Below are 12,654 nucleotides of genomic sequence, written 5' to 3' on the forward strand. Positions count from 1 at the left end.
CAATGTTTTTAGCTTATGTTATTAATATGCAATGTAATATTTTGACACAGGATGGCAGTATGCGCAAGTATTGCTAAGTTATTAGACTGAAGAAAGTCTTGGGAGAAACACTATCACTATTGCCACCACAACCCATAAATCACTGACTCAGTTTTGACAGCCATCCTAAACTTCAGAGAACATTAACGGTTTTCTGGCAATCAGCTGAGACAGTACAGAACACTCATTCTGTGTGTCAGCTGTAGCAACACACAACTTCAGTGATCTGCTTTTCCTCTTTATAGTTGGGTCATAAAAACTGAGGTTAAGATTCACTCTTCCATGAAGTCTAGTGGGGTATAACTTGCATAACTTGCACTGTAGGGAAAGGTTAAGGCGGTGCAGTCTGACTATTGAATGTCTCTGCCTTAAAAATACACCCACATGTCTACTGCACTTCTCTCTCAATTTGGAAATCTCAAACAAACTTTCTCATATGTATTGCCGTATAGGACCAGAGTAGCGGCACTTTAGTTGTGAAATGCGCTCTCTCTCTCTCTCTCTCTCTCTCTCTCTCTCTCTCTCTCTCTATCTCTCTCTCATCCTTTTCAGCAGCTGTCAGCTGGCACACCCATTCTGACACACCTCTAACACTTATTATAGCAGGGGGCAAAGACAACCTCCAGCTAACCCACACCTTATCATCTGTTCTAACAGAGACTGTAAACAAACCCTGTCCTCACCATTAAACAATGTCACTTGATTAATCTAGTGACCAGAGTCAAATGCTTCCTTCTGATGTAGACATTATAGAGATTGTGAATACCTTTAGAAGTGAGCCGATCACAATGGCCCCTGCATTAACCATTGGGTTATGAGGTTTTTCTAAAAAAAAAAAAGAAAAAAAGAAAAAAAAAGAAACAAATAAAACAATAATAAAATTTTTTTTAGGATGAGGTGGATTAAATCACTTGTGCTTAAGATTCTAAGATTTACAAAAACCTTGAGAACCTTAAATGTCACTTTGACTAACAGCATCTGGAAAAGTAAAAAATTGTAAAGACTGTACTACTGTGTAATAATATGTACTATACTAGTGTAATGTACTATACTACCTATGTTATATAATATACTGTACTATGTTTGAAATCTGTTTTTAGATTTAAATTTAAATGATGTTTACTTTTCTATTTCTCAATATTTATTTGGATTATCAAGTATAGTAAATGTTTTATGTTCATATTTAATGGTGAAGTATACAAAGTAAATTAAAATGGGTCAAACATTAATTTGTCATACAGTATAATAATAATAATAATAAATGTAGACAAAATATTTGTAAGTGATCATTTCTACATTATTTAGCTGATATGATACAAAGTATATATATATATATATATATATATATATATATATATATATATATATATATATATATATATAATTTTCTTCTTTTTTTACATGTCAAATTTATATTTATATTTCTCTCTTATATTTAAGTATTTCTGACATTATTCATGAAGATATATTTAATGTACAATATATAATGTTATAAATAATTGAAAACATTATATGTTTACCATAAAGCCAATAAATTATTGCATATTACATTTGAATTGACTGATTGCTTTACATAATTTTCTTAAAATTTCATTAACTTTTCATTTACATATATAAAACATATAAAATGTGCCAAAGTGTATAATATTCATTCTCACCATCATCATTTAGACTTAATTTGTTAAATTTGACGCCGCTGGGCTCTTTTCCGACATATGTATGCACATGCTCAGTCCCAAATTCATTAATAGCCAGAGCATACTCAAACGGCTTCATGCACGACTGCAAACAGAACGGTTCCCTTGTGTCTCCTACAGAATGCCTGAAAAAGAGAGAGGGAGAGAGAGTCTAAAACAGACACAACATCAACACTGTGGAGAGCATTTTAGATTTTTTTCTCACCTCTGACCATTAACAGTGCACAAAGACACACCCCACAGATCAGGGCTAAATTTAGCAAGTTGAGGAATGTAGTTCGCTACCTGTACATACATACACAAACATGACAAGAACCAGTGAATATTGTGTGTGTGTGTGTGTGTGTGTGTGTGTGTGTGTGTGTGTGTGTGTGTGTGTATGTGTGTGTGTGTGTGTGTGTGTGTGTGTGTGTCTGTGTGTGTGTGTGTGTGTGTGTGTGTGTCTGTGTGTGTGTGTGTGTGTCTGTGTATGTGTGTGTGTGCACGCGCGCGCGCGTGTGTGTGTGTGTGTGTGTGTGTGTGTGTGTGAGTGTGTGTGTGTGTGTGCATGTAGAACTTACTTGCCCCCCTTGCTCTGTTTGTGCATTATAGTACAGTTGGTTTATATTGGATGCAAATGTCAAGAAATCTGGGATGATGAACTTCTTCTGAAAGGCTTGAGTGAACAAGACAATATGACTGCTTGCACATCTACAACAAAATAAATAAATATATATTTAAATGCAGTCATTCACAAATTCAAAGATCTTATTGTGTCTAAAATGTTTCACATAAGCAATGATCATTCAGTAACTAAAGTGAAAGTAATAGAGAAAAGTATGGATTAAAGGGATCTTAAAAAAAGAGATTTGAGGGCAAATTAATAAAAAAACGTGTTTGTTATACAATGTTTACTGTAAATCTTTAGAGAAATGACGAATGGGTTAAAGGCTTAGGACACATATCTTGTTCTAGCTTAACATACCACAGCTATCACTCATATTATGCAAGCACACACACACACACACACACATGCACACAAACAACAGGTGATTCAGTGTTTGCTGCTACATGAGTGTACGCACCAAGAAGTCAGATGATGCGTTATATTTACTTAGAGTGTTAGAGCACGTATTTTTTTGTTTAGTTTGTTTGTGACTTTTGTTTTCCTCTCTGTGCAATACTTAAGAGAGTACATGCAATACTGTGATACTACATAGTAAGTGTGGCATTATTTGGTATTATAACAAATATGAATTAGATGAAATATTTTCTTTCATACATATACTAAAACATATACACACTTACTTGTACACTCACTTGCAATACTCTCATGCCACATTGTGCATGTTCAAAATACCCTGTTAATCAAAAACCACATGGGGTAACCATGTTTTCTAATTGTAAATATCTGAAAAAAAAAATTGAAAAAAGATTTAAACTGAAATTCTGATTTATCATCTCAAATACCAGCTTCTGATCTCAAACCAAAATGTTTTCAAAAACAGTAGTACTGCTCTTGCTGGTTCATTACATTTGGAATTGACTATATGTGCAGTGTCCACCTTAATGAATTAAGTCCCTAATAAATTAGCCACCACTAAAGAAAGGATAACGTTTGAATGAGTGCATTAATATAAAACTGTGATTTGTTTTAAAGCCATAATCATAGCTGCTGCTGTAGAAAATTAATCAACACCTTCTAACAAGTCATACTGAAGAAATAGCAGTTTTGTGGTACAACGTGCTATGATACAAAGCTCTGCAAGCAGTTTCAAACATTTCTTTTTTTTCCACAGCATGTTATAGCATAAGCTATAATAGGACATTAATAGGACATATTATTATTTAACCCTTGTATGTTTTTCGGGTCTGTGGGACCCATATTCATAAACATGAATAGTTTTGAAAAACTTTGCTTCCTTGTAAATTTGTTGATTTTTTTCCACTCATAACTTGATTCAATTTGATTTTCTTTTTTTATTACATTTTATTAAAAAACAACAAAAAACGAGGAGCACTTTCATTAAAAAAATTGATGTAATAAAGGTAAAGGTCAAATATTAACCATATATGTTGTTTATATTGCTTGTAATTGGGATGAAGTAAACATCTGTAGAGTATTTTAACATAAAATTTTTGAGTGTGTTGAATTAAAAACCCAAAAATGCAGGGGGTTCAACAGACCCACGTAACAATAATACGAACAACGTACAAGGGTTAATAATCATGGGAAAGTATTAATGAAGCTCAATCATCAACATCATCATCAGGTGCTAGTGGACCACTGTTGTAACCTCTGTTGATGAGTTTTATGTACCTATAACAGGTTAAAAAGCTGCCAATTTTATTTTTATGCTATGTTGGTTTGGGATGATTGATTGCTATGTGAAAAAATCCTCCAAAATGATCTAGCTACAGTCCTATATCCACACACACACACACACACACACACACACACACACACACACACACACACACACACACACACACACACACACATACACACACACACACAGACACAAACACACACACACACACACTTACTTCCTGAAGAGCTCTTGGTCCATCATTGCTGTCCCAGAAGACTCTTGCACTGCATGATGGAGCTGCTGCATGCAGTCCTTTAGTCGAGGGTCAGAAGTCAATAATCCTGTGCTTTCCAGTTCCTGAGAAACACAACCACACAAAACCCACCCCTGATGAATAACAAATTTACATGCGGAATAGAGAAACCAGCGATCACTTAGATGTTTTTTTATTGACAGTTAAATAATAGCTTGGATTTCTGGCTTTTACTTATTCTATGATTAAAAAATGTTTTTGTGTATACATTTCCACAAGCCTCTCATGTATTCAAGCACACTACTGTCTACTTATAATGTCATTTGTGTTCTTTGGTGTTAATCACTAGTTAGTGATTTGCTAAAGGTATACTTATTCAAAGTTATGCTGTTACTTTATAGAGTAAAGAAAAGAATATAACTACATAACTCCTACAGTATATTGTGACACAAATACGGAGCATGTACAGCTTCGTCTTTTATAGGATATTCACAGACTTGTACACACAAATACGGTGTCCTAAATATAGATCTAATTATTGCCTTGCGCAAAAAAACTACAACCTTCAAAAGCTGCAACTTCCAACACATTACAGGAAACATTTTGTAAGTTTTCTTGAAGTGTGTTATAGGGCTTACTACCTACTTTTATAAATCACATTAGATAACTGTCAGGCATGTGAATTAAATGTAAACAACCTGATAATCATTTATGAAAGTACTCTTCTTAATAATTCCTTATGGCACCCTGACCTACTGTACATATAGTATTTATAGTAATTTATTAGTTTTTACAATTAACATGAAATTATTTAAATGTCCTCATTAATTGTATAACATTTTGTCACATTTTGAAGAAATACAATTAACTTTGTGTGTGTGTGTGTGTGTGTGTGTGTGTGTGTGTGTGTGTGTGTGTGTGTGTGTGTGTGTGTGTGTGTGTGTAAAGGTGCATATGGTTGCATGCTTATATGTATGAACAATGTGTTCTCTCACTTTTAACCTTGCCACTCATTTTTTTGTAGTACTTGCAGTAAGAACATTAATGAGTCATTATTTTTCATTGTCTTACCAAAAATACTTGTATCACTTACACTAATGAAACGTCCCACTGAGATTTTCTCCTCTCCTTGAGTAATCGTGTAAAACAGGAGGTCCTCCAGGTTTGTCCCTGCACCTTTACTAACACAACCAAATGACAGCAATTGTGAAAAACAACCCATTATGACACAGATCAAGCTTTCCTATCGGATCTGGTTCTGTTTAGATGGCATTTCTAAAAGATGGGCAAAGAAACACCAAGTGATTCAGCATGAACACAACAGATATGTGAGGAAGATTGTGCAGGTTGGTGCACCACAAATATATCAATATTACAAATGTTAAAGCTGTTTAGAATATATGCAAGTGGTAGAAATTCTACTATAAATTCTATTATACTCAGACAGGCACATTAATAAGTAACATAACTTAATTGACACCATTGACCTGTTCTTGTGATCATAAAGGAAAAGCTGGGAAACCTGACACTCTTTTGGTTATAAAGGAAATCTCTGTTCAAATGTTTATCCTAATGAACTAATTGCATGACCCTTGAATAACTACTTCTCATTACACAACATGCATAATAAATCTCAGTGCACAACATCTCCCAAGTACTTCTGTAACCGTATGTACCTGTCCATCTCTGCCTCTGTTTCCAAGATCACGTGCTGATGACGTGGATGTTGCGCTACTGCTGCGCTCGTGCGCAACAGGCTTTTTTGGAACAAACCTCCATTTCCGTTTTCCAATTTCCCGGCTTGTTTAATGAACGAAACAATAGTCCTGATCGCTCCTAAATGTTTAAGATATAGCATTATCAGCCTGAAAAAGTCGACTCACAACTAAGACAGGCCTCTACAGTAAATATAACGCGTGTATGTCTTTTCCCTTGTCTGCGCGTGTCCACAGGTTGGTTTTCTTTCTAGCGCTTTCCACACACCGATCAGTCAATGCAATGTTGTCAACTGTAAACTACAGGTCAGGAGTCTATCTTGGCACATGTGACTTCATACTATAAGTGGAGTTGAGGGAGGAGGTGGCAGTGCCAGTGTTATTGGGCCAATGACCAAGAGCGTGGAGACCTGATCTAATCCCAAACTTGGCAATGGTGATGATTCACTCTCTCTTTGGAAAGATATCAGTGAAGTGTTGCTCGACAAATGGTGCATATCAGTCCAGTGAACGATAAACCCCTAAATAACCATACAATGCCTAAATAATATTAGCATAATAAAATATATTTTACCACATAATCGTTGGTGAAGTCATTTAGATAGCTAGGAAAATTTGTGAGAATATATATGGGTAAAATAAAATCTCAGTTCAAAAGGTTCCATCTTGATTGGGCATTAATTGTAAAGACAAAAACAACCTGTTGTTTTAATACATGATTTAAATGTTGGTTATTTTATATGCTATTAATATAACCATCACTATCATAGAAAAAAAACAATGATATTTTAGCACAATATGTACTCTTTCTGTCATAATGAACCGATATATGTCAAACTTTCCCACAGAAATGAGGCAACAGATTTTGGGTTGGTACCATAAAATGCTGCCTCATTTGTTCCCGTAGTGTAACCTTTTTACTTAGGAAGGTACATGTGGTGCACCTTAAAATCCCTCTTAGTGTACAGCTTTGAAGGGACATATATAAATATATATATTTAAAAAAAATAATTCAAGGTATAAGAAAGACATTATATGGACAAAAATATGTGGACTCCTGATTATCGTAACCATTTGTGGGTCTTTTACAGACTGTTGCCAAAACACTGTAAGCATGAAATTATACAGGATGCTGAAACTGTGGGTGTGAACCTAAACCTGTTCCAGTATGACATGTGAACTCCATAAAGACATGGAGTCCATAAAGGTCTGCACAGAGCTCTGACCTTTAAAGCCACCAAACACCTTTTGGATAATTTGGAACACTGACTATATAACCTCACTAAATGAGTGATCTGAACAGAGCTTTGACCTCACAACTGATCCCTTTTTTTGATCAATTGAAATGCTGATTGTGCACTAGGCATAGCCTACTTGCCTGATGTATCTTAAGCTCTAATGCTTGAATTAACAAATTCCTACAGCCACGTTTTGATCTCTATTGGAATGCCATCCCAACATGTTACAAAATCTGGAATGGTATATTCAGCAAACATGAGATTGTGATGATCAGATCAGGCATTATCTTTTGGTCATATTGTGTACATGCTAAAGGTACAAAATGTCTTTCAATGCACAATCAAACAGCACCTGTGTCAGTGCAAAGTCACTACACACACAATGCACACACTAGGTTCAAGTGCTTTTGTGTTGACACACTGATGACGTAGCTGAGGCTATCTGCAATTTTGCAAAGCCATTCAGAATCATCTGTGCAAACACTGAGTGTTGTGATTACAAATGTGAGCACTGAACACCCCCTGACATATCAAACAGTGTAGGCATGAAAAGGACAACAACTGTTCTGTCATATGACTATTTACTATTTTGTTTGTTTTGGATAATTGTCTTCATCTTCACAAGAAATACAGCTTTCAGAAATCCTCAGCTTGGAGCTCCATGTTTAGTTTTTAGTGCCCAGTCGAGTTTGTCTTCACCCATTTAACTGTTCTACATCATAAATATTGCTGGCAGAGAATGAGAGCACCATGTTTTCAGAAAAGCACACCAGGTTACCCTTGGAGCTCAAATCCCTAGGTGCTCAACCATGGAGGAGGAACTAGGGACTGCCCTTAATGAGATCTAGAAAATTTTCAGTTCAAAGACATTATGCATGCATTTTGTATGCTTCAATTTCACGAAGAATTAACCATCATTTAAAAAAAAAAAATATATTATTAATTTCACGAATCAGGAGAATAGGTGCTGGTACCTATGCAGTGTTTTCGTAACCTGAGTACTAGATATATTTTTTAAGGCCGTGAGATCCCCCTGGTGGACATAAACATAACTGCACATGTGTAGCATTTTGATACATTGAGTAATAATTAGCAATCTGTCAAACTTTTAAGAACCATTTATTATTGAACGTTCCGATCATCAGAGTTGCTTATTATGTTTCATTTTGAAATGATCAGATTGATGAAACTGATATGTATTTAGATTGGTTATTTACTTCATATAAGACCTGAATAACAAACAAAAAAATGTTCACATAGAAAGGTGTTTGGATCTCTTTCTCTCTGTCAAAGTCCAGGTCAGATATGGTCTTAGAGTCAATAAAGCCTTTAGGGGGCGCACTGCACCTACTAACATCCATAGACAGATCAGTAGAGTCACAGTAACACACAGTAGGTAGAGCAAGTCATGCGGATAAGCCTCACCTCTCTAAAGTAAAATACCAATGCAGACCTTTCTGTGCCATTCAGTGTAATCAGTGGCCTCTTATAAAGCCACAGTTGGTCTAGACGATTTTCAGAGTCAGAGTTCTCTGAGAGTTCTGTATGAGGCCTATGATAGCAAAGTCATCTAGACTGGTCTGCAAAACCCTACACAGGATTAGTTAATGCATGTTGGTTCTTCACACCCTGAAGTTATTTCTCTCATCTCCTCACTCCAGCTGATAGTTATTGGGTGGAGAGTGTCTTTGCACCAAATCCCTGGGCCATATTGCACCTTCTTATTATTGGATCAAACACACACCTTTCCTCTGTCATATACACTACTGGTGGCAGTCAAAGACACTCTCATACACACCTATGCACACATACTATCCTATACTTTACCAATACATCTTGAGAAGTAAAATGTTTCTCATTCCTTCTCCATGTCTATGAATGCTGCCTTTGTCTTGCTACACCATCTTAAACCCCCTTCTCTCCCTCCATCTTCCTTACCACTGCCTCACCCTGCTCGCTATGATCTCTCCCAGAATATTTGAAGGATTTTTACAGTCCTACACAGACTACTGAAGGAGTAGATCATTCCAAATAAATAAATAAATAAATAAATAAATAAATAAATAAATAAATAAATAAATAAATAAATATGCAATAATAATATCAAACTGGTAATAAACTTGTAATTCAGAGCACCTGATGTACAGGTGACAGTACTAATAATGGTGCAAAATGACCAAAATACGTTCATGAAGCAGATGAAAATTGACTGCATTTTGACGATGTGACTACTTGCCTTTGTGGCTTCATCATGTTCTTAAATTATTTTCAGCACTGAGTGGGGCCAGTTTCTCATGGCAGGTCACAGGGCTCACCGTCACTCTCAAATGTATGCCAAAGAGCTGCTAAGAATGCAGGGTCCTAGTGAACTGTTTGCTTTGTTTTGTCTAAGTAATCATTATGTGTTTGTGTGTGAGTGAGAGCATGTATACGTGAATTTGTGTGGCCCTTACATTCCAAAGTTATAAAGCAATACTTTATTTTTTGGATTTCAGACATTTTGTTTAATAAGAAATCTACTACTTGGACAGTTCAGTTCAGCATAAATAGAAATGTTACTTAAAATGTAACTTAAAATGCTCTCCACAACCCTACATCAGTGCAATGTTTTTTAAGTCAGATAAGCAAGATCAGAATTGAGAAAAAAATCTCTGTTTTAAAACAAGCAAATGAATGAATAACACCATCTTTGCTTAGTATAGTCTAATCAAATTCTAAAGAACAACCTCAAACACGTTTTTCCTTTTCCTATTTATCTCAAATCTAGTAGCAAACATGAAAAACACTAATAAATGACAGCAAGCATTTAATTTCAGCACTTTATACCATATGGCTTTGCACAGTGTACAGTTATGTTCAACTGGATTATCAATAAAGGTATTCAGTAGAATAATCTACTATAGATAGGTGTTCTGCTGTGAGGGGAAATATCTTTAGGAAAATCTGTTGACTGAATATAGACCTGAAGGCTGGTGTTTGTACAGTGTGGAATGGCTGTATGCTTTTAGACTTAATATAATAATCCATCTATTGTATGAAACCTTAATAACAAACCATATTGCACAAATCATAGTGCACTTTTTATTATTGAGATTGGATTTTCATGATCTAGTGGCTATTTTTTGTTTCACAGTCCTCTACAGATATACTTACGTTCATTAACCTTTGAGAGTGGGTACCAGGTATGAGAAGGCCGTTTCCAAGCCCTGCTTTGGTCAGTGGGTTGGTGCCAAGCGAAGTTCTCATGCCAACTTCGTCCACTCCTGATACCCAGTCACCCTACACACCCCTGGAGCCTCGCCGTGGTCTCACAACCCTCATCTCCTTTTTCTATCCTTCTACCTTTCCTTGCCCACCCTCCACCTACACCCGTGGCTCCGTGCTCCCCCACTGCCCAGCTCACTCTCACATTCCTCAGGCCTTCACACAGACCCGCATTGTGTGTGTGTAGGACAGAGTACACAGTCAGTACTCACTTCACACACAGACACACACGCGCACACACACACACTTTTAGATATTTCAGCACAGGCAGGGACGCACAGACACACATTCTTGGTAATCTGTATATAAAGACACACATTAATGAGTTCAACCAAACACAGACATTCAAGCAAACACAATCACACACTTTACACTCTCATCTACATACACAGGATGTCTCATCCGGAGACCGGAATTCCAATAGCCTTGTTCCTGGCCTTTTTTATCTTTGGCCATCTTTTGCTGTCTTTATTTTGATCCTCTGATCCCTTGAGCACCAAAATTCTCTATGTCTTTCCCACAGAATGATAGATGATATGGCAGTGTTTTGTTGTTATTGGACCGAGAAAAGGAACTCTCAGAAGAACAGAGCAAATTTGCATGTGTTTATGAAATATTCATTGATTATAAACACTCTACAAATATCAGCTGGAAAAACCTAGACATAAGAAGTTCATTCATAAAGTTGTGGGTCCAGACCTACATTCCCACTTACCTTCACTGTAGTTATTGAAATATATGCATTTAAATGAATAACCGAGTACCACACAGTTATTATATTTTATATTTTAATATATATATATTTTCAAATGCTACAGACAGATATGTAATAATATATTAAAACTGAATCAGATCTGTGTTCAATGCTCTAGTGTTTGTTAACCAGCCAGACAAAGAACTAAAAATTCAAAAGTTCTGTGGTTCTATAAATGCACTAGTGGCCAGGCTATAAACATGCTGACCTATCTCAGGGTCACCTGCCTTTTGACCTCCCCTTCTCCCTTATATTATATATATAAATCTGTGTGTGTGTGTGTGTGTGTGTGTGTGTGTGTGTGTGTGTGTGTGTGTGTGTGTGTGTGTGTGTGTGTGTGTGTGTGTGTGTGTGTGTGTGTGTGTGTAAACATATATAGGCTTTCATTAAAAAATAACTGTGCCCACTCGGTCTAAAGGATAATGCACCCTATGAGCTGGGATTGTGGGTCTGAGTCCCACCTGGGTGGTTTCTCTATTTAACCTTCTTCAGCAGTAGCTCAGGCTATAAGAGCATTTAAATAAGCTGGCAGCAAAGCCACTGTTCTTTCTGCATAAACAAGATTAAGAAATCACACCCCATTTAGCTGCCACAGGACAAAAAATTTTAATGTCTGCAAGGATTCTCAAAATACAGAGCTGTTAACAAGGTTAATGAAGTGTTATCTAATCCCCAATACGGAAATCATTATGGCTTATTATTTAAATAAAAAAAATTGTTTGAATGCATGGCTATATGACTAATTCAATGGCCAAATAGATTACAGTAAAAGACTACAATCCTCAGTAAATGCCACAAAGACTGAAATTCTTTAAACGTAATTCTCCTCTTTGTTTCCATACTACTCCTAATTTATACTCCATGCTGTAAAGAATCTGAACAAACCATTCAGAATGAAATGAATGAAATGAAGCCTTTCATTGTTACCTCTGTAACACTATAGAAACTACGGAGCAATTCTTACTATAAATGAAACATGAGCAAACTGGACAGTGTACAAACATCTGCACAAACATCTGTCACATAATTTCCAAATCCACATAACCAATTTATTCAGATTTTCATGGATGTAAATCTTCTGCACTAAAATGTAAAACACTGTCCTTGTAGAAAAAGATAATAAACATATAAGTGAAAATGTCTGAGCTGTCAGATTATGGATTTCTCATGGCATACGAATAGTCCTAACCTAAATTACCATGGTCAGAAGTGTTCAACAGTGATTTGGGGCATTTTTGCCCTGATATTCGTCAGAGCGACTATATAGTCACACCATCATAAACTGCACAAAATTCTGCCCAGATAAGTTTTTATGAGAGAGAAAAATAGACAGTGTCTGTAGTGTGTAGTCACAGTTTTTAGATGAATGTAATAGTTTTTAAAATTGATGAAAGGTTTAGGGA

General features: G+C 36.0%; 1 protein-coding gene across 2 annotated transcripts in view; it reads right to left on the bottom strand.

Annotated features, from left to right (window-relative positions):
• gls2a (glutaminase 2a (liver, mitochondrial)) overlaps positions 1-6,328 on the bottom strand; it is a 10,934-nt gene extending 4,606 nt beyond the window's left edge. Inside the window, exons 1-7 of one of the 2 annotated variants that reach the window (XM_047800160.1) lie at positions 5,957-6,328; positions 5,374-5,461; positions 4,263-4,384; positions 2,297-2,426; positions 1,942-2,021; positions 1,698-1,861; positions 806-864 (exon numbers count right to left, since the gene is read on the bottom strand). In XM_047800160.1, the coding sequence (XP_047656116.1) occupies positions 806-864; positions 1,698-1,861; positions 1,942-2,021; positions 2,297-2,426; positions 4,263-4,384; positions 5,374-5,461; positions 5,957-6,138 (825 nt within the window). In that variant the 5' untranslated portion in view covers positions 6,139-6,328. The remainder of the gene's footprint in view (positions 1-805; positions 865-1,697; positions 1,862-1,941; positions 2,022-2,296; positions 2,427-4,262; positions 4,385-5,373; positions 5,462-5,956) is intronic. The other variant, XM_027167497.2, reaches the window with a different exon arrangement.
• Between the last annotated feature and the right edge of the window lie 6,326 nt (positions 6,329-12,654).

Source organism: Tachysurus fulvidraco, chromosome 14, assembly GCF_022655615.1.
Source record: "Tachysurus fulvidraco isolate hzauxx_2018 chromosome 14, HZAU_PFXX_2.0, whole genome shotgun sequence".
In the NCBI taxonomy this organism is placed as follows: Eukaryota; Metazoa; Chordata; class Actinopteri; order Siluriformes; family Bagridae; genus Tachysurus; species Tachysurus fulvidraco.